At 50.4% G+C, this 22,179-nt stretch overlaps 1 protein-coding gene and 1 long non-coding RNA gene across 2 annotated transcripts; one reads left to right on the top strand and one right to left on the bottom strand.

Annotated features, from left to right (window-relative positions):
* The first annotated feature begins 79 nt into the window (after positions 1-79).
* On the top strand, positions 80-21,281 carry RNF169 (ring finger protein 169). The gene is made up of 6 exons (XM_038138802.1): positions 80-447; positions 8,023-8,099; positions 12,540-12,686; positions 13,375-13,487; positions 14,158-14,257; positions 16,445-21,281. The coding sequence occupies exons 1-6, from the start codon at positions 117-119 to the stop codon at positions 17,648-17,650; spliced, it is 1,974 nt and encodes a 657-aa protein (XP_037994730.1). The 5' UTR covers positions 80-116; the 3' UTR covers positions 17,651-21,281.
* On the bottom strand, positions 18,904-22,149 carry LOC119701784. The gene is made up of 2 exons (XR_005257185.1): positions 22,019-22,149; positions 18,904-21,868 (listed from the first exon to the last, which is right to left on the bottom strand). It is a non-coding gene; the product is annotated as an uncharacterized LOC119701784 (long non-coding RNA).
* Positions 22,150-22,179: the final 30 nt, after the last annotated feature.

Below are 22,179 nucleotides of genomic sequence, written 5' to 3'. Positions count from 1 at the left end.
ATTCATGAGCGGGCGTGGCCAGCGCGCGCGCTCATTACTATGCCGCGCGGAGGGGCGTCCCCTCATGAATTATGCGGGAGGGGCGTGGCCGCCGCGGCCCTTCAAAGTGTGGGAAGATGGCGGCGGCGGCGGCGGGTGCCGGCGGCCGGGCCGCGGTGCGGGGGCGGCGGCGGCGGGGCCGGCCCGCGGCCGACCAGGAGCAGGACGCGGTGGTGCTGTCGGTGGCCGAGTGCCCGCTGTGCCGGCAGGCGCTGGTGGAGGCGGTGACGCCGCCCTGCCGCCACTCGCTCTGCCTCGCCTGCTTCCAGCGCTGCCTGCAGGGCCCGGGCCTCTGCTGCCCGCTGTGCCGCAGCCGCCTCTCCACACGGGCCCGGCGGCAGCAGGCCGAGCCCGCAGCCACCACGGCGGCCGGAGCAGCGGGCGGGGAGCAGCGGCCGCCGGAGCAAGGTGCGGCTGCGGCGGCGGCGGCGGCACCTGCGCCCCCCCCACCCGGGACCGGGAGGGGCGGGGGGGGCGCGGGGGCGGGGGCGTGGCCTGGGGGCGCGGCTGCCGCGGAGCCGCGGTGAGCTCGCGGGGGGCGGGGCGATGAGCTCAGCCCGGGGGCGGGGCCTGCGCCGGGGGCGGGGCCGTGCCGGGGGGCGATGAGTTGGCGGGGGCTCTGCCCGAGTGTGCGGGACCGAGCCGGGAGGGGACCCTGGGGCTGGCCACCCTGCTCTGGGCATCTGTAGGTGTTCCAGAGGGCGTGGAGAGCATCGTCCCATGGAGGGCATGCCGGCTGCGGGGAGGTTTCTCCACTTCATCGCGTGGTTTTGTGATAATCGTGGCCCAAAAGTGAACTGCTGGCGGGAGTTGGGCAGGTTTGTGCTGCGTCAAGACAGGAAGGGTTTTGCACCGTGGGAAGTCCTGGTCGCTTGTTGACACAGAAAAAGTCCATCATCCCTGTGTTCATGGCTTTTACCTGCATGTTTGCATCCTGCCTCCAAAGCCTTCTCAACTCCTAGAAAACTGCTCCCTGTGTTCCCTTCAGAATAAATGCTGGTGTGAGGCAGTGGCATTGCTGGAGGTGCCCGCCTTGCTGCTGTCAGAACTCGGGGTGCACTGGGATCTGTTGGTTGGGGAGGTGTTGCAGCAGTGCCCACTTCAGCAGTGCACCAGTGCCGAGTGAGCCCTGTAGAGCAAACAAGGATTTAAGCTACAGATAAACATCCTTTTAGCCCAACCCGTTCCTTTCCAGCGTGTTTCTGGTCTCCCACTCCATGCTTGTGTCAGCAGCCTCTAATTGGCTGTGGGAAGAATTGGCAGGATGAGCTCAAACAGCTCAAATTGGTGGTTTGAACTAACCCCACTAACCTGGAAGAGGCTTAGTAAGGCTTCTCATGGAAGGATTGCTGAATCCATGAGCAGATGGGCTGTTCAGGGGGGGCTGAGCCGTGGCCTTGGGAGCGGTTCCTCCGGAGGAGGGACAGTGGGAACTGCCCCAGTCAGTCTCTGCTCCAGGGCAGTGCTGTCAGTCATGCTTAAATAGACTCCCTGGATGTCAGTGTCCAGCCATGCTGCAGGAATGCCTGTGCACTGTCTGAGCTGGGCTTCATAAAGTACAATTAGTTTTAATTCTCTGCTTGTCCTGAGATGTCTGTAGGACACAGGGGAGTGGCTTCTCACTGGGTTTAGATGGGATACTGGGATAAAGTTCTTCCCTGTAAAAGTGCTGAGGCCCTGGCACAGGGTGCCCGGAGCAGCTGTGGCTGCCCCTGCATCCCTGGCAGTGTGCAAGGCCAGGTTGGATGGGGCCTGGAGCAGCCTGGGACGGTGGAGGCCCTTGGCAAGGGGTGGAATGAGGTGACCTATACAGTCCCTACATCTGCTGCTCTGTGCTCCTCCACTGAGCGAGCTGTCTCACCATGGAAGACATCAGTTAAGCCTGCTTTCCCTCTCTTAAATCCAGCAGCCTACCTCCCAAACACCTTGTCCTTGTTTAGAAGGGGTTTCCAGGAACAGCTGCTTCCCAGGAATCAAGGAGGGCTGACCCTGTCGTTCTTCCTCCTTGCCCTTGTGAAGGGATGGGTGGCATTAGCTTTCTCCCAAGCCTCACTAACCTCTCCTGATCACCGTGGCCTTATCAATGGACATGTAATGTATATATTTATGTATATTTTTATCAGTGTCTGTAGGCCCTTGGGAGGGGGCAGCAAAGGCAGCAGAGCCCAGCTCATCCCAGTGGTGCCCAGTGCCAGGACAGAAGGCAAAGGACACACACTGAAACACATCAAGTTTCACTGGCCATGAGAAAAATACCTTTTACTGTGAGGGTGACCAGGCACTGGCACGAGTTGCTCAGGGTGTTTGTGGAGTTTCCATCCTCAGAGAGAGTCAGAAGCCAGTTGGACATGGGCCTGGGCAGCCTGTTCCTGCTGAGCAGAGGGGTTGGGTCTCCAGAGCTCTTTGCCCACCTCAGTTATTTTGTGATTCTGTTATCAAACACTGATTAAGCTCAGGTATTTAATTAAATCACTTAAAATCTGCAAAATCTTTAAAACTACTCAATATGACCACTTGACATACCTTGATTATTCCAGCTTAAGCCAGCTCATTAATCATGGTTCCATGTCCCAGTTTTTGTTATTCCCTTTGGGAGTCTCCCACAGTAGTGGGCGGCAGGAGCCCTCAGACCCTGCCTGAGGCTGGGGATTCTGCACTAGGTGTCCGAACAGGTGTAAAGTCCAAGTCCTTGTCACGACACTTGTCAAACAGAACTGGACAGAAATCAGCAGAGACACACTCTCGCTGCCTGTGTTGTGTCTTGGCATGGGCTGGACTGGCCTGGGAGCTCCTGGGCACCTGATTCCCCAGGAATTCTGATTCCCCAGGAAATCTGATTGCCCTGCTGCCTTCAGCTGCTGCTCCAGAGGGATGCAGGTGGCCCGCAGGCCCCACATCCTCCCAGTGGGCATCTCCCAGCTCCGTGGAGCACCTGGGAAGGTGCCCTAGGTGCTGCTGCAAGGCCAGACTTGGAGCTGAAGCTGCAGAGCTGGCTGCAGTGCTTTGCTGAGTGGGGTTTCTGATATTGAAACAGTTGCTTGGTGGAACTCTTGGAAGGCAGAGAGGAGCAGCAGATGGGAGGCTTGGAGGCTGCGGGTGTGCGTTTGAGGATGCAGCTGGCCAAGGAGAAGGAACAGGATATGTTTGCAGCGAGGTGCTCAGCCCTTATTTGTGAGAAAATAAGTACATTCCTGTTTCAGAGAATCAGATTTCTCTCCCCTGTTTCTCCTGTGCCCAGTAGCAGTGCACAGCAGTTGCTGGCTGACGCTCGTGCAGGAGGGGTGGCGTGTTTTTGCCAGACTTGTAAAATGACTTCCCCCTCCTTCCTCCCAGTCCTTTTTTGGCAGTGGTTTTCCCCTTTCCCTGCTGGACCAAACCAGTCTGGTTCTTGAGCATTTCCTGGTGATTCCTTGAGTTCCTGTCGTTTCTGTTGTTCTGTAGCTTGTCACTAGTTGTTTTTTTGTCTCAAGACCACAGTGCTACAAGTTTGGAAGTGGCAATTCCAAAGAAGCCTTTCCCTGTCTCGGGAAAAACAGTGATTTGCCCCCCACATCAAACCCATTAAAACTGACACCATCTCTTTTTCCTCCTTGTCACGGTGTTGTATTGCTGGTGGGATGAGTTAAATTTAAGATTTCTAGGAAGATAGGAGAGGGTGCCTCTCTGGGGGTAGTAACTGTGCTGTGAGGCTATCAGAGGACTTGCACCTCCATCTCCTTCCTCATTGTCCTCTCTCCAGCGCTCCACAATACTTAAATTATTTTCAATCTGCCATTCAAGTCATTAGTGAAGAGAGTGATTAGGACCAGACCAGAGCTAGCCCCAGTGGTCAGTGTGAGAGGCATGGCAGTGGATCATTAACTCTTGGAAAATAATTTTCCAGTCGAGTACTGGTTACACCTGTGCCAGGATCAGAAAATTCCTACCTTCTTGTTTCGTGTTTTGAAAACATTTAAGATTTCATCTTCAGCTGCAGGAGTTAAAAGGAAAAGTAGTGAAAACCTCGAGGGAAACGGAAGCTGCAGAGCCTGCTGAAAGTTTCCATGGAAGCTGGGGGCGAGGGGGACTGGCTGCTGCTGGGGGCAGAGCTGGCACTTGCCTGATGGCATCGGTTTGCCAGAGCACAGGAGGCTCTGAACGACAGACAGGCATCCAAAGGGTTCTGAATCGAGTTCAGCTTTACATTCTGTCAGCCCCTGTTGCTGAATTCACCAGATGGAGGTTTCTGAATCTTTTGCCAGTAAATGTAAAATGTGCTGGTCAGGAGCACGGCTCCACGGAGATGGTGTGTAAGACACACTTCCGAGCTGGCGTGGAAAGGATGGACTCACTCAAGGGGATGGAGGCTGCAAGTCAGATGTCTCTTATGAAGAAAACCAGTGTTAAATAATTAGAAAATCTTTTGTCCTCTCAAATAGCGCAGAAAGCAGTTGTTTTTTCCAAGACTGAGCACAATAGGATGCAACTCTTGACTGCCAGCATAAAAAAGCAGGATGCCAGGTTTCATCTGCCACCACGACTGTTTCAGTGCTCTCACCAGGCTGGGAAGGAGCATCCCAGCAGCAGCCCTCCCAGCAGCCCTTCAGAGTCAGCTTCATTCAGGAACCACCTCTGCTGACCCACGGATCACTTGAGAGGAACGGCAAGCAGGAGATTTGTTGCAAAATCAAGTAAAAAGCCTTTTCTTCCATGGGTTTGCCTGCTTTGTTGTTGTCCTAGGCTGTGGCACCCATTGAACTAGCTGAGCAGCCTTGTCCTGGATCTGAACATCCAGAACTGGCACAGGGAGGAGTGCCAGAGAAAGACATGGGATGCTCTGATCATCTCGTCTCCTCCCAGTGAGAGGACTGATCTGGTTCCACTTCGAATGGTTCTGTGCCGACAGCAGCATCCTTTTGGGTGCAGCACCCTTCTGCCCTGTCAGCAGAGGGGATGCTGCCCCTGTGCCCAGCCCTGGAGGCACCTCTGGCTGCTGTGTCCAGCTCTGGATCCTCAGCACAGCAGGGACAGGAGCTCCTGGAGCTCAGCAAGGGCCTGGAGCAGCTCCGTGCCCAGGAAAGGCTGAGGGAGCTGGGGCTGCTCAGCCTGGAGAGGAGCCCCAGTGAGAGGGGCCTCAGCCCTGTGTGTCCCTGGGTGTCCCTGACTGTCCCTGGGTGTCCCTGTGTGCAGGAGGTCAGAGCAGGGCCAGGCTCTGCCCCAGGGCTCAGCAATGGCACCAGAGCCACAGGCAGAGACTGAGCCCAGGAAGTTCCAGCTGAACATGAGGCAGAACTTCTTTCCTGTGCAATGACCGAGCACTGAACAGGCTGCCCAGAGAGGGTGTGGAATCTCCCTCACTGGAGATATTCCAGAACACTCTGGACACAGTCCTGTGCTCTGGGATGGGTCTGCTTGAGCAGGGAGGTGGCACCAGGTAACCCACAGTAGTCCCTGCCAGCCTGACCCATTCTGGGGTTCTGTGGAATGCAGATGTACATCATTGCATACATTTTTGTTTTCATCTCTTCTTTACAGAGTTGGAAATTTGGGGGCTCATCTCTCTTTGACCCATCTGTAAAATATAAAAGTTGGTGCATAAAGATACTGTTGATAAGGTTGCCTCCACCTGGTGTTGGACCCCTTCAGCTCAACCACCACAACTTAGACATAAATGTTATTCCGTTATTTAAAATGTCCTCAGCTTGCTGAACCCAAGTGAGAAATGGGAGAGTTGACGTGGCTCATCTTTCCCGCTGCGTGTTTCCCTCGGGTTAGCTTGTGCCCTGGAGGGTAAAACTCCACGTTTTTAGCTCTGGAGACAAGCCTTAAACATTGAGGAGTAATTGAAGCTTGCTGCAGGCGAGTTACAGATTGCTGCTGCTCTTGGGACTGTCTCTGTGGAAATACCAGCTTGATAAAAGTTCACAAAGACCTGGAACCGCTCAAGGACACAATTGAAAAAACATTTTGGGAAGCTGGGGGATGGTTTCCAGCGTGGCTGGTTGCAGGAGCAGGAGCAAGGAATGCAGCCTGGCCTCCCCAGCATCAGCATCACTTGGGATTTTTATCACATGGGTAGGGACACTTGGGATGTTTTCCTTTAGAAACAAGCCTGGGTCATGCAGGCGTGTGAGTACGAGGAAATAGCAGCTGTTTTATGAGAAGAAAGGCCTTATGATCTATATGCTTAATGTTTGCTTACATGAGATCCTTTTCTCCCTCTGAATACTGAAGAAATGCTTTGTGATTCGTGCAGCTCTGGCATTGGCAGCATTGCCTGCTGGGGAGTTGGAGGGAGTTTGCACTCACCCTCGCCAGCAGGAGGGACTGAAGTTACAGGGCTCCCCTGGAACTTTGGAAGGGGAAAGCAGGGCAAAGCAGGACAGGTGCTCACAGGATTGATTCATCCAGAAAAGGGGGGACCCTGTGGCTCTGCACAGTTCCCTAACAGGAGGGGGCAGCTGGGGAGGGGGTTCTGGGCTCTGCTCCCAGGGAACAGGGACAGGACAAGAGGAAATAGCCTCAATGTGCCAAGGGATGTTCACTTTGGGAAGCAGGAGGAATTTCTTCACTGAAAGGGTGGTCAGGCATTGCCTAGGGAGGTGGTGCAGTCCCCATCCCTGGGGGTGTCCAAGAAACAACTGGATGGGGCACTCAGTGCTCTGTGCTGGGTGACAAGGTGGGATTGTGGGACTCAATGGCCTCAGACGTCTTTCCCAGCCTAAATAATCTTGGGATTCTGTGAAAACTGCTTGGGATTCTGTGGTGGAACTGCTGGTTTCTAGCCTTTAATTTTACCAGGGTGGGGAAAGGAAATACCCCTCATGTTTCCTCCTTGCCCGAACCTGCTCCATCCTGATGGTGGCACGTTGGGATGATGAGCTGTGCTGCACCCTGCCTGGAATACTCATATGGATTGAGCCAGGATGGTTGTCCAGGGGTTGTTGTTTTGTTCTGGTTGTTCCCTTTTGCCTCCAGGCTCCTCCAGCTGAAGTGCAACTTGCCCAGACTTGCACTGCACGGAAGTGGGAGGGAGCTTTGAGGCTGATCCGAGTAAGGGACTCCTTTGGGAATAAGAGACTCCAGGGATGGAAGCTGACTATAACCCTGTGCCAGTATGCTTTTGGTTTCTGACTTCCTGAGGGGAAAGGGAGGAAGTGGGAGCAGGACAGGGAGCTTTTGCCAGACAGAGCATCCTGCCCCTCAAACCCTGATCTGGGGAATGCCCTGCAAGCAGGAGAAAGGCTGTGCTCGCTCGGGATCCGGGGGACAGCAGTGCAGGAGCTGCAGGGGATGGGGAGGAGGCATTCCCGAGCAAACAGGGAGCATTCCCTATCCTCTGCAACGGCAGAGGGGCAGGGCTGGGAATGAGGGGTGTGAATGCTGCTGCTGCTGGCAGCCTGTGTGCCTGGGGGTCTGCCTGCAGCAGGCACCTGAATCCTGCCTTTACTCCGGGGACCCAGATTCCCTGTGCCTGAAGCCTGGGTTTACTGCTGGGGCTCAGATTCCCTGTGCCTGAAGCCTGGGTTTACTCCTGGGACCCAGATTCCCTGTGCCTGAAGCCTGGGTTTACTCCTGGGACCCAGATTCCCTGTGCCTGAAGCCTGGGTTTACTCCTGGGACCCAGATTCCCTGTGCCTGAAGCCTGGGTTTATTCCCGGGACTCAGATTCCCTGTGACATCCCCGGGCTGTTCCTTCACCCCTGTGTTTACATCCTCCCAGTGCTCCCTGATTGCTTAACTGCTTGTCAAGGACTCTTGAGAATCTCAAAGGAAACTCGGGAAGTGCAGAGTGGGATTGCTTGGCCATCCTCCTCCTGGTGTTTCTGTGTGTTAAACAGAGCTGTGATAGCAGTGGCAGAATATAAAACATCTGGGGTTGAAGAAAGTGCTGCAGAAGCTCTTGTGCAGCCTCTGGAGATCTCACCCTTTTTGGGAAGTAATGGCCAACACAATTATCCTGTACTAAAAAAATATTTCCTTTTTTTCCCCTTTTGTTTCCAGACTTTATATTCAGAGCACCAATTAAATTAAGCAAAACAGGAGAACTCCGAGAAGAATATGAAAGCCAGCTAAGGAAGGTCAGTATTTTTGGGTAATTGTGTTTTTTCTTCCAGAACAACTTGGATTTCCTGCAGGAATGCCATCCTACCTGTAGGGAAACCTGAAGGGCTTTTTTTTCCTGTTCTTTAACAAAGGTCATTTATTCTCTTTATACTGTTTAGCCAGTTCAGGAAATGGCTGTAATTGAGCATGTAGAAGCCAAATTTTGCTGTCTTAGCCTGCCTTCCAGAATATGGAAATGTACCTTCTTTGGAGTGACTGTTTGGTTGTGGATTAAATTCCATAAAGGCTTTTGCAGGATATGGCATCTCCTTCTCCTCAAACATCCTTCTTCTCAAAAACAAACTATTCCACCATTCCAAACTAGAGCTTTCTACTTATTTTTAGCCAAGAATAAAATGTCATTAAAAGACCAAAAAAAAAAAGGCTTTTCAGCTGGTTTGGAATTGAAGTCCATGATAATATTTTTTAGATTTTTGATCTTTGTGATCTTGTTTTCCCTTGAGATGGGTCCAACCCCTCACTGAATATTTTACCTGCTGGGCAAAAAGAACCTGAGGAGTTTTTCATTGTTGAAGAATTTTCTTTGGGTTTCCACTTGTAGATCTCAACAAGTGTAAAAAGGGCTGGGAGGCTGATTGAGTTAGAAAAACAGCCTTGTCTGAGTAGGAAAATAGGTGATATTTCAGGTAGATAACCAGTCTGGGAATCACATATGTGTGAGGAGACAGTTAAAAAGCATGGAAGGGTTTTCCCTCCTGCTTCTCCGTGTATGGAATTAGCAGTGACGCTGATGGACACTGTCACTGCAGGTTACTAAGACAGCTTTGGCTATTTCATTAACTGATCACGGGAACTGCAAACTCTTCTCCAACTGAGCTGACTTGCTGGGAAGGCAGGATCACTTTGTGTGCAAAGTCATGGGACTTGTGGCATTTTCAGCAACACTCCTCTATCAAATTTAAGGAAGCATGTTTGCAGCACTGTCAAGCTGCAGCTGAGAAGGTTTTTACATCTACAGCTTGACTTCAGCAAAAAGATACCACGTGCAGTCCAGTGCCAGCCCTTCTCCCTTCCAGTCAGAAGGAAAAACTTCACCATCTTTCCAGCATTTGGGCATGTTTTTGTCTTGTTCTTGTTCAGCCTGCTGCCTTCCTCTTCTTGCCCCCTGCCAGATGGGAGATGGGTTTCTTCCCCCTGCCAGCTTAAACTTGGTTTTTGTGAAGCTCAGCTGAAAGAGCCGTGTGGGAGGAGATTCTGTGAATCGTCATCTAAGAGGAAATGGCAGCGAGATTTGGCTGGTAAAATGACAACTGATGATGCAGCCACACTGTTTCCTTGTTCACAGAATCAGAATAGAATCACAGAGTTGTTTAGATGGGAAAAGCCCTCACTTGTTACCTGGGATGAGAGACTGACTCTCACCTGGCTCTACCCTCCTGTCAGGAAGCTGTAGGGAAGCTGATCTGAAAATTGTCACTGTTGCTACTTTTCAAGAGATTCTTGGTATCTCTGAACTTCTGAACCAGGGCGGACTGAGGTTTGGGAATCTAAGCTTGTATGTGATTTGGTTTCTTTCCCTGTCTCAAGACGCAGGGTTTCATCCCAGCTTCCCTGCCCGTGGAATGGGGATGACCTGGGCTTTCCTCCTGAGGAAGGGACAGGAGCATTTCCAAACCTTTTTACAGCTCCCAGGTGTGAGTTGTTTTATATATCTGAGCTATTGACCCGCTTCCACCCTTTTTGCAGTTGAAAACAAAGTGGTACCGTAATTATGTACTGAAGAGACTTTATTTGACGTGGATTATCTCATAGCCTAATTTTCTCAGCTGGCTTTCAGAATGAGATAGATCTTTGCTGTCTGTGCTGGACAGCAAGATTGGGTTTTCCTCTTTTGTGCCCTTGGTGCTCTTGCACTTTATGTTTTTCCAGAGAAGGCTGTCATTGCTGTGCACTCAAACCCTAACTCGTCCTGTCCAGCTGTCTTTCTGTCTATCACAAGCAAGTCTGTTGCTTGTGAGCACAGAGAGTGGGAGGGAAACTCCTACCTGAGGCATGTGCTGACATGCAGCCTCCCAGAGCCAGGGCAGACGGAGCAGGCTCCGGGAGGCAGCAGACCTGGGCAGCTCATGGAGGGAGGAGAAGATACCAAACGTGAGTTTGCCAGACTTTTTGAGATAAATGTCAGTGTCAGGAATGCTGGTCCTGAGTGAACAAGTGTCAATTGCTTGTACAGCATTTTTCCCCCCTGCAGTTGCAGTATCCAAAAGGACTAAAATGCCTTTTCTGATAACAGCAGCTGTTGGTCCTGCATCCAGTATTTCAGAGATGCTACTCAAATAACATGGGGTCCTTCTCCCAGGGTACATGCTTCACCCTGCATTGTTTCAGTTTCTTGTCCTCTTACTTCAGCACAGCATTGCCATGTCTGGAAGGAAATCCTTTGGGAGACAATTTACATTAAGGCTGCTTCAGATTATTATTTTTTAAATTAGTACAAATTATATCATTAGAGTTTGATTTTGCTTGCATCCTTAACTCTGGACCTAAATTCTTTTTGTATTATCTTAATTAGGATTAGGATGCTGTTGCCTTTTTGACTTCACTGTCAGCAAAGCTTGGGTTGTCACCTTCACACTAACTGTGCCATGGATTTCCCCAAAATCCTTAAATATTCCTGTGTGTTGTTCCATATTCTTGTGTCTTTCGATTTTATAATTTAGCCAGAAAAGTGAATTTTTCCATATAACTTTCTTCCACATGAGAAATACAGGAGGGACACGAATGCTGGGTGGTATTTCAGCCAGCCCAAAAAAAATATAAATCTTTATGATAAATCTTAGTGTGAATTTCTTTTTCAGATGCTTCAAAAAAGGCAGAAATGCTGTTGACTTAGAGCAGACTATTCATCATGTCTGCATCATGTGGTCACAATCTATGTTAGTCAGACACTGTTGTAGTTATTGCTTGAGATTATTAATAGATGAGGAATTTAAAGATACATCTTAAAACAACTCTAAGCAAGGAGTCAAACCGGTCTTTGAAAATATTTGCTGAACACCCACAATCAGCCAAGCAGTGGAGTTTTTCCTGGTTTCTGCCTTTTTTCCTCCTTGTTTTCCTCCTTGTTTCTGTCTTCCTCATCTCTAGGGGCTTGGATTCAGTATGATTTGGGTCTTTGCCAGTTTGAAAATCACAATGTGCTTTTCCTGTAATGCCTCGTGAACTCAGTTTTCTTTGTCATCCTTATGTCCATACTTCTGAGGTTTTCCCTTCCTCCAGCAGGGAAGAAAAACACTAAATATTTTTGGAAGGAGTTGTTGCTGCCTTTTTGAGTCAGGGAGCTTCTTAAGCACCTGAGATGCCTCTGCTCAAAGATGAGGAACAGCCCAGGGATATGAATTCCTGGTGCTGTGGTTCATGAGCAGGACAAAGAGGTGTCAGTCAGAGGTCTGGATAGCTTCTGCATGGCGGGTGGATGGAGGAAGGAGGGAGGGTCTATTCTGTGCACAGATGGATGTAGACTACTCTGGGCTGTGTCTAAGCTGAGGAAGAGTCAAGGCACAAGCTTGGAAAATGGCTGGGGGATAGAGGGAGAACCTGGTTACCCTGGGCACGGACAATCAGATGGTGCCAAGCCTGTTCCTCAGGAAAAGGTAGTGGAAAGGAGGAGAAAAGGGGTCTTGTTGGTTTTGACAGCAAGTCTGAAAAAAAACCAAAACAAAACCAAACCAAAACAAAACAACCTGGCAGGAAAGGGGAGTTTGATTCCTTAGGTGAGGAGCAAACTAGTGCAGCAAGACAGGCAGCCCATCAGAGTCCATGCACCTTGTGTCCCAGATCCTGGCATTCCCTGTTTGAAGCTGAATTCAAGCTTTGAGCCTGGGGTCAGCTATCAGGGGGAAGGTGGCCTCTCTGGATCCCCTCCATCCCAACGCATTGGTGAAACAATGGGATTTCATGTCTCCTGTACCTTTCAACGTGGGAATTGCTGCATCTCACCTTTTATTTTAGATGCTGCTGCTTGTGTGTCTGCCAAATTGTGTGTGCTGCGTGTCAGGACATTGGGAGGCTAAAACTGAAATATCACAGCTTGTTTGAAACTGGTGTTGCACATTTTTATATGTGGTGTGATCACCTACAAGTAGAGAAAAGCTTTTGTCTCTCTGTTTTAGAAAATACAGTGGCAGAGAAGGCTTTGTCCAGCCCTGGGCCTCATGGTGCCTTTGTTGTTTTGCAAAGAAGATAAAATACATGATTCTTGTGTATAAAACACAAATGTGGTATAGAAGCAAACCAATCTTCACATTACTGTGAGAGAGAGGCAGTGGCTCTACGCTGGAGTGGAGAAATGAAGGCACTAAATTAAATGATGTGACCAAACTCTTGGTCTTTCCAGTCTGTAAGTGTAGGACTTCAAATTATAACTTCTCTACCTCTCGTGTCCTTATTTCCAGCTGAGAGAAGAGAAACTACAAGAAGAAAAGACATCTGAGGATCTGATTCACAAGTTCATCCTAGATGACATGGACATAGGGAAAAGAAAAATGGAGGAACAGCAGAAAAAAGATGAGTCTGTAGTGCTGAAAGGGAACCAAGACTGTGTAAGTGAGCTCATTTTTCTCCTTCCTGCCCACACATCAAAATTTTCATTCTTTGGCTTTCCAGGATTCCTTGATTTAGTTTATGAGGGCTATGAGCTGGCAGATTATAAAGATCCTTATTAATGAGCACTGTCTTCTAAGGTCTGTTATGACTGCAGGTGTTCTAGAGGTTTCTGTCCCCCTTTTTACCCTCTGCTGTGTGACTCTTCCTGACACAGCAGATCCCCACAGCTTTGGGGATATCCTTGGTCTTCAGGCTTGCATGCATTTCCATGACTATTTCTCCATGAATCTTCTGCAGTGAAGTTGTACAAGTGAAGTTCAACACATTCTTCATGCTGACTTCTGCCTATTTCCCATTTCATTTGGGAGGCTCTGCAGGAAATGCTCTTAAAATTTCCATTTGATAGGCTGACCCATGGGGGCTGAGTAACCAACACCCTCTAGTGACCTCTATTGTAGAATTTTCACACATTTTCTTGATCAATAAGTTGCCTTTATTTGATGACTAACAGCTACATGTAGGAGCTATGTGCTTATTTTTGTATTATTTATGCCTTATATCCTCTCAGTATAATCAGAAATGGGGGATTTGGGGATCTTCAACACTTTTGCAAGAAAGAGCTTTATTTTCCAAGTTATTCTTTTTGTTGTGCATGTCAGCTAACTGTTCCTTGGTTGACTTCAGTTTCCTGAACGTCTCTCGGATTCTGAGAATGAAGAACCATTCCAGGGCAAGCAAACACATCGCTCAGCTTTTGTTTCCAAGACCAGTGCTTACTCCTTTGCTTTCCTTTCGGGGTAAGATGCTGAGACTTTATTTAATGTCCTTTAAAGGTGTCCTTCTGACTTGTTTTAAGCACACCTGACATGCTCCAATTCAAATGGTGGTTCCAATCTAAAATAAGTGAATTTTTTTTTCTGGAATTTTAGAGCAGGCTCATTGGTAGAACGTGGTGTCTGTCTGATTACTTCCTACCTGGAAGTTAAGGAAGTTAATGTTCATCCCATGAGGGAGAAAAATCATTGCCTGTAGATTTAAACCATTAATCAGAAATCAGAATTCTGTAGGAGGAGCTCAAGAGTGCTGGTTCCCTTGTGCAGCACAGATATGAAGGGATAGCCCCAAACTGCCTGGAAGGCTGTTGCTTGATGCAGTGGAAGCAGCTGAATAACCAGGTGTGTTTCCAGGTGAGAAGCAGAGGGGTTTCCCCAGCTTCCTCCTCAGCACTGGCCTCAGTCCATCATGGGCCCTGGGCAGAGGTGTCCGTGTTTCATGCGGGACTCCTGAACGCAGAGCAGGACTCTGCTGCAAATCCAGGATTCCTGGATCCCTTTGCCCCAAGGGCACAGGGAGTATCTCTGCCAGCCAGGTGCTGCCAAGGCTGGTGCCTCTCCCACAGGTGGCAGCTGCCAGGGCTGGTGAGCTGGTTGTTCCTAAGGTTCCTGTTCTCACCCATCTGCTTTTCAGGAATTTAACCTCCAAGGTGGAGAGGAGCCGGAGCTGCAACGACACCATTCAGGAGAGGTCCAAGAGCAGGCAGAGATCAGCCCCAGCCACCAAAGCAAAGGTACAGGCAGTGTGTGGAAACGGGTTCCTGTGTGTAAACGTTCTTATCTGAGGTTACACAGCACCAGTAATCTGGAGATATAAAATGTGGGCTTTGTGGCCCTGTTATCGCTGTGGGGCCAATCACTTCCTTGCAGCTCCCAATAAAACCTGCTGGGATAGGAATTACTAAACAGAAAAGCAGACAGGTGTCAGGGTTCTTGTGTAGCATTGGAGGCTAATTGGGAGTTGAAAGGGTTCTCATCAGTCTTTTGTTTTGTGATTCATTTTCTTTTCAAGGCTGAATCCCCAGCCAGGTAAAGAAAAATCTTTTAGAAGGTTAGGAAAATAATCCTCTCTTCCTTTCCCTTTCTCTGCAAAGCTCTTCAAACAGAGCAAAACTCATTGTTTTCCTGACATCAGGGTACATTGGCATTTCCATGCTATAGAGGACACAAAGGCCTGGTCTTCATAATATCACAGAATGGTTTGGGTTGGAAGGGAGCTTAAGGCTCATCCCACCCCTTCCCCTGGGCAGGGAGACCTTCCACTATCCCAGGGTGCTCCAAGCCCCATCCAGCCCGGCCTTGAGCACTTCTAAGGAAGGGGCAGCCATCCAGCTGCTCGTGCTAGGATGTTCCCCCTCCTCGTGCTGACACGTGCTTCTTGGGATCAGTTTAATCCCTGATGGAGAAGGAGAGGGTTCAGATCCAGAGGTCCCATGAGGAACAGAAGCCTGTGCAGTCTGCCACCTGAGCTGATGGGAGCTGAACTGAGCCCAAAGTGAACATCCATGACTTACCTTCCCTCCAAGGACTGTCTTCTTTTTTAAGAGGATGCCTTATGGATGTGACCAATTAGATTTTCAGTACAGGGTATTCCAAAAGCTTATTTTGACCTTAAAATAAGTGAGTAGAAAAAAACCTTCTTTCCATCTAAGCATGGAAAGGCTGTTATTTTACACACTAGCTGCTGGATAAAAATATTTCATCTCAGTGCTAAGCAGAAGACAATTTGCAGTTGTGTTGTCTCCTTTCTGATTTATTTGTGTCAGGATTATGCCCAAGTGTAGCAGCATTCAGGGAGAATGTTAGAGATGACAAGAAATGTTGCTCTTAATCAGAGAATCATTCAGGTTCAAAGAGACCTTCAGGGCCATCAAGTCAACACAGCACCACCACAATCACATCCCCAAGGGCCACATCCAGGTGCCTCTTACATCTGGGCCAAGTTCTTATTCTTTCTCTCCCACAGCTTGGAAGGGAGCAAAAATTAATTTGGAGATAACTTCGCTTGAGGAGCATGGTTTCCTTCAGCCAGGGCGGTGCAGTGCTTCTTGGCTTCTCTTTGTCTTCACAGAATCATCCAGGTTGGAAGAGACCCTTAAGGTCATCTAGTACAGCCATCAGCCTAACACCACTAAGTGGGCAGATTTATCCAGGCAAAGAGAAAACACATTTCAAGGCCAGGTTGGACAGGGCTTGTAGGAGTCTGGTCTAGTGGAAGCTAGTGGAAAACTATTCCCTGCCCATGGAAGAGGGGAGAATGAGATGGCCTTTAAAGTCACTCCTGACCCAAACCACCCTGTGACTGTGTGATTTTGCCATCAGAGTGGCTGTTACTTGTGACAAGAGTAGCTCTTTGAAATAAATTTGACACCCCGATCATGCTGGACTGAAATACGGGTTTCCTCGAGCCAGGTCTCATAAGCTCTTTGAGATCTTTTTCACACCCAAGATAGCTCAGCTACCTTAGAAGGCATAAAATCAGCATGGCTGATGGCTTTTGTGGTGGTGTTGGAAACAAGAAGTTTTAATAAAAGGCAAAATAACAAAACTCTTTACAGAGAAAAACCGAGCCAGGTGCAAGAGTACCTCACAAAAGCGATTAGTTTCTCTGTTCTCTTCTTTTTCTAATAAATTGCTCAGGCAGGGCTTTTTGGCTTCTGTCCAGTTAGTATCCTTAAGTCTGAGGTGAAGTCTCCCAGGTCCTGTGAGATATCTTTTCACCTAATCGAGGAGACAAACTTGTGGACTTACTTCCTTTTTAAGGGGACGAAGGATAGTTTTGTCACTCCATCAGCAGGGGGCACGTTCCTGCACTGGGCTCGGGAGTGCGCTGCTCGTGTCCCACCTCGGCAGGGGCTGTCAGGGACACGGCAGGGCAGCCCTGGCGAGCGCCGCTGCCAGCTGTGCTGCTTGCCTTGCAGGTGCTGCCCGTGGCGGGCGCCTCCACGCCGCTGCTCGGGGTGCTGTCGTGCGCGCAGAACCACCGCTGCCTGTCGGCCCCGGAGCTGACGGCCGAGAAGCGCCTGCTGCTCAGCGCCGTGTCCTCCTCGCTGTCGGCCCTGCACCGCCCGGAGCGCTCCATCAGCCCCGAGAGCAACGACAGCATCTCCGAGGAGCTCAACCATTTCAAGCCCATCGTCTGCTCCCCGTGCACCCCCCCAAAGAGGCTCCCCGACGGCAGAGTGCTGAGCCCCCTCATCATCAAATCCACCCCCAGAAACCTGAACCGCAGCCTGCAGAAGCCAACCACCTATGAGGCCAGTCCTAGAATACTGAAAAAATGGGAGCAGATATTCCAGGAGCGTCAGATCAAAAAGACTCTCTCTAAAGCAACCCTTACGTCCTTGGCTTCAGAGCCTGGGGAAGACATCGTGGTTCCTGACGTCACCAACTCCAGCAGTTGCACTAAAGAGCAGCCACAAGCGCAGGAGGATCACCTTCCACCCGACACAAAAGGAGAGCCTCGCCCTGAGCTGGATTTCTTCCCTTCTGTCAGTGAAGTGAAGCTGGGAAGGGGGAGTGAGAAGAACAGGGGTTCACAGGCCTTAGCCACTGATGACGGTGCTGCTGAACCAGATGTGAGATCAAACGTAACCTCCCTAAATACACGAGTGGCTGAAGTCCCTGACCTAAAAGTGAACGCATTCATGGACAAATCCTGTCTCAGCCTGGGCCCCAAAGTGCTGAGCAGGAGGCTCATGGGCATCAGCGCATCGCTGCCTGACAGCAACACGCTCGGAGTCCCCATCAAGCCATCGGGGAAAAAGCAGCTGAAGTACCTGAACAACAGCGAGCTGATCAACGTGCAGAACAGCACCTGCAGCTCCGTGGAGAACATCATCGGGGAGCAGCCGCCGCTGCTGCGGCGGGGCCGCAAGAGACGCTGCAAAACAAAGCACCTGGAGCACAACGGCTCCGTCAAAAGACTGAGGCACGTGGCAGGGGAGGTGGGCCTGCCCCCGGAGGTCCGGGACGTGGAGCAGAAGCTCCAGCAAGAGGAGGAGGACAGGAGGCTGGCCCTGCACCTGCAGCGGATTTTCGACAGCGAGAACAGGACAGTGGATAGGCGGAAAGTCCGTGTGGATCGGTACCTGCTGCGGTCCAAGAGCACTCTGGGTGCCAAGTAGCACTGCTGGACGATGTTGCCTTTCTAGGGGACAGTGAGGTTTATCAGATTGTCTTATAGGAAAACTATTTTTTTGCCCTACTTCACCCACACAATTGTTTTTCATTTCGATGGTGAGACATTGCTAGGTCCAGTTCAGAGAGAAGCCAGCGTCCTTTCAGATTAAAAAAAAAAAAAAGAGAGAGAATGAGAAAAAAAGTCCTCCGGTCCTCTCTGGTCCGTTGGTCTGAAGGAATTGTCTGTCATCCCTGTGAATACACTGCAAGGCCTCCACAGGCACACCTGGGATCCCCAGCTAGGAAGGTTGTGAATGTGGGGTATGAGGACCATCCCTTGCCAAGAGAAATCTGACCTCTGCTCATAGAAGTTGTCTGAGAGTCTTCTCCTCTCTGCCTGCCCCATTTTCTCCCTCAGGCTGCACCTGGTCGTGGGGTCAGCCTCTTATCCATGCTCTGGATATTCCTCCTGGGGGGTCCTAACAGAGCCCCCATTAGTACTTCCAAATGAATGTATCTCACTGTCTGCAGCAGCAGCACAGATCATTTGTCACTTTCTTGAAGCAGAAAGCCAAATGCAGTGAAAAGAAAGACCTAAAATAAGGATTTTACTGAAAAACCTGCCCCTGCTCCAACTTCCTGGCTTCAGGCTTGAACCACTAAGAAAGCTCAGGTGAGTGATGCACTGAAAACTTCCAGGCATGAAGCTGCCTGGAGCAGAGCTGGCTCAGAGCCTGGGCTTGGTGGAGCATGTGTTCTCTGCCCAGATGTGGCAGGCCACCCTCTGAGTGTTTCTAATCTTCTTCCATGGATTAATTTCATGGATTATTTCCAGTGACATAGCTCCAAAAGTACCCTTCCAACTCAGTCCGTGGCAGCTGCCTTGCAGAGTGTTCACGGGGACCCTCGAGGCCCATGGGGACCTTTGTCTGGGGCAGGGGTTGTGGCTTTACCTGTCCTGCCCCACCGTGTGCCAGGTGGCAGGGGTGTTCTTGGGATGAGCACAGTGCAGGGGCAAACTTCCCTATGGATCCTGTGAAGGGAGGGCAGCCAGTGCACATAAATAGACAGATCTTATCTAAGACAACTGCATTGCCCAATTTCCTCCATCTGAAAATGGTTGAATTTCCTCCCTCCATCTTAAACAGTCAAAAAGAAAACAGGAACTGGTTTTCTTTTTCACTGCAAGGACCCTGGCAGGCTTTTTTTTCCCCTAACTGAACTGGATTTCAAAAAAGAAAAACAGAAAAAAAAAAGGAAAAAGAAATCTTATATTTTATTGGATAAAATTTCTATATTTTAAATACTATATTTCAACAGATCAACACTTTTGTTTTGAGAGATCTTATAGCAATGATTCCATAATATATATCTCTATCTCTGAATCTCCTTGCCACACAAACCACTGGATGGTTCAGGTTGTGCCTGGGGCTGGTGAACCTGGCCTGCTCTGCCTTCCCGGCGCTCCGGGCCCTCTCCTGCGCCGCAGCCTCGGCAGGTGCTGCTCAAAGCAGGCGCTTTGGACCCAAACCAAAACCTGCTCCTCTGTCCAGCAGTCAATTAGAAGGAAATAAAAGAATTAGAGCCTTGACTGGACCCAGAAGAGCAGCACAAAGAGAAGTAGTGATGGCCTGGATGTGCCCTCGGAGCTCCGGAGGGAAAGCCGCAGCTTTATCTTGGGATGCGTGCTGGTTTTCCCAACGTTTTGAGCTACAATATGCACTTCCCAGGTGCATTTAGATTTAGAATTCTTTTTGCAGGCCTCCTTTTCTGCGGCTCATCCCTGGAGCCCCAAACAAACTTCCCTAAATGGTTTCCTTTTTTTCTCGTGCTGTTTGTGGGGGTTCAGCTGGGCCTGGGCTGCTTACACCACAAAAAAATCGATTTACACGCTGAATGTATCTTTTCTTTCCCCTCTTAAAACAGATTTCACAGCCCAATGCACTATGCCAGTGTCTTAAATACCTTCTTTTGAAAAGATTTTGTAAATGTTTAGGGGTTTGTGCGTTAATTTCCTGATCCCAAATCCAAGCTGGGCAGAAGTGTAGGAGGCAGTGCCTGGGCTGGAGCTTGTCCCCAGCCAAAAAAAAGCTTCATGGGAATCCTCGTGCTCCCAGCTTCCCCCAAAACAGAGATCCCAACTCCCCAGGCATCACGCACAGGCCATGGCATCTGTGTTCAAGGATGCCTTTGGATGTGCAATCACAGTCCTGTCGTGGAAGGGTTGCGGCGACGCAAAGTCAGGATGAATGTTTTATTAATTTAACACTCTCCAAGTTTGTGTAAGCTTGCAAAAAACAACAAAAATTGTAAATAATCACACTCAAAAGAGCAGGAGCACCCAGCCTCTCCCCTGTAAAGGTCAGGAATGACACCATCTTTGCCAGAAATCATGGCAGCTGGGAAGGAAAATACCTCCTGCTGAACGGTGGATGCATCACGAGATTAAACCAAGTATTTATTCACGCTTCTCTGAAAGTCCTTTGTGACCCTCAGCTGCCTTCCCTCCGGGATGAAGGCATTCCTTGCTGGCTGTGGGACAGCACGGGCGTGGGAGTGTTCTCCCACAATGTCTCATCCGGAGGGGCTGGGGTTGCTGCCCTGACGGAGGACTGTGTCTGCCAAAGATGCCACCGACTCCCGGAAAGTTGCTTTCCGACCCTCTGGAGCTCTCTGCCCGGGAAGAGCCATACAGGAAGGTCCGTGTTCGGAGGCAGCCAGATGAGATAAATGAAGGAAAAGTGCCAAAAGGGATCATGCCAGGTGATTGTATGACGTTGTTCTATATTGTCAGTATTTCTCTTCCAATGCTATTGTACATGCAGTGCACAGCAGTCATGAAGTGTAGCTTGAACAAGCGCTTCTTTGTATTTTCTCAGTGAAAGCAAAGGGGGAGATGCAAGCCTTAAAGACTCTTAGAAAACAAGCCTTTAGCAATGCTGCGAGGGCAGGACAGCCCTGTCCTGTCTCAGTTGTCCAGCAGAAGGTTGGCAAAGAGCTCATCCCACAGCCGAGGGGAAGCGTTTCGGGAGAACCTGGGTGGGGATGTGAGACAAAACCCACCCGCTGCCCGTGGTGGGACTTCAGCAGCGTGGAGCTGGGCTGATCCCCGCGTGCCACGCACTCCTGTGCCCTGCTGGAGCCTGGAAACACCGCCACGCATCCCAGCCAGCTCCTCACTATGCAAAGGGAGAGCCGGGGCCGGGCTCCCTGGCTTTGATGGGGAGCTTTCCGCCTGGATGCCGCCACACTTCCTCCCCGAAACGCTTTGACTCGTCGTGCTTCGGTGTTCCCCGCTGGCCAGCAGAGCTCCGGCTGGCTGCGGGCTCTGACAGTCCCCCTGCTCCCCGCTAAGCCCCCTTGGCTTCACCCCACAAACGCGTCACACGGCGACGGCAGGCACCAGGGACCGCTGACTTGCATGTGTGGAGTGTGTGAGTGGAATGACATCTGTCATGTTGTGGCTTCTGTTGTTTGAAACAGAGTAAACCCTGCTTGTGAAACAATTGTCACAAACCAGAAACACGCCAACAAATGTGTACAAATAACAGTGTTTGTTTTAACAGCAGCTGGGACTTGAACTGCAGGGCAAAGGCCGAGGTTCAAACAGAATAAAACCAGATTCTGACAGTGAAACTGCCTGCTTCTTGCTGTGCTTGGAAACAAGCAGGATCCTGATGCTGCTTGTACCTGACAGGTGACACTGGCCTCCAGCCAAAGGAGGTTGTGGAGTAATTTTAGAATCACAAAATCATTTGGCTGGGGAAGCTCAAAGACCCAAGTTCCCCTTCCTCTGAGAACAAACCCCCTTTAATCCAAGGCTGATCTCCCAATAGCTGGGTTTGGGCAGGGGTTAACCCAGCTGTAGATCCCAGCAGGGTCTGTGTGGCAGCCTGGCAGAGCTGAGCCCGTGCTTCCCACGTGGGCAGGGACAGGCAGGTGCCACTCACCCCTCCTGTCCAGATCCCTGCCATCTACAGCAGGACATGCTCCAGCTGTGCTTTCTCCACTTCCAGCCAAACTGGCACCTCCATTAAACTGATATCCTGCATCAAGGCAGCTAAATGGGATCAGCCCCAATGGCCATCTAGCTTAGCATTGCGTCTCCTGCGATGGAAAACGGGGGTTCCTTGTCATGGCAGCTGTACGTGAGGGGTCTAATGATGGAGGAATAAGCAGCATCCTCCTCACGTGGCTCAGCCACACAACAGCGCTGCTGTATCCTGTTGGAGATCACAGAACCATGGATCAGTTAGGGCTGGAAAAGGCCTCCAAGGTCATCGAGTTGCCCAGCGCTGCAAGACCACCACTGAGCCATGTCCCCAAGTGCCACATCCACACGGCTTTAAACCCCTCCAGGTGTGGGCACTCACCGCTGCCCTGGGCAACTGTGCCACGGCTGGACAGCCCTTCTGGGGTCGGACGGGGCTTGCAGCAACCTGATCCACTGGAAGGTTCGACGGGATGGGTTTTAAGGTCGCTCCCCACGCAAATCCTGACATTCCATGACGCGAGCACCTTCTGCAGGCCGTGG

The sequence above is a fragment of the Motacilla alba genome, chromosome 1 (genome assembly GCF_015832195.1).
Source record: "Motacilla alba alba isolate MOTALB_02 chromosome 1, Motacilla_alba_V1.0_pri, whole genome shotgun sequence".
NCBI classification, from domain to species: domain Eukaryota; kingdom Metazoa; phylum Chordata; class Aves; order Passeriformes; family Motacillidae; genus Motacilla; species Motacilla alba.
This window is presented reverse-complemented; position numbering and strand designations above follow the sequence as displayed.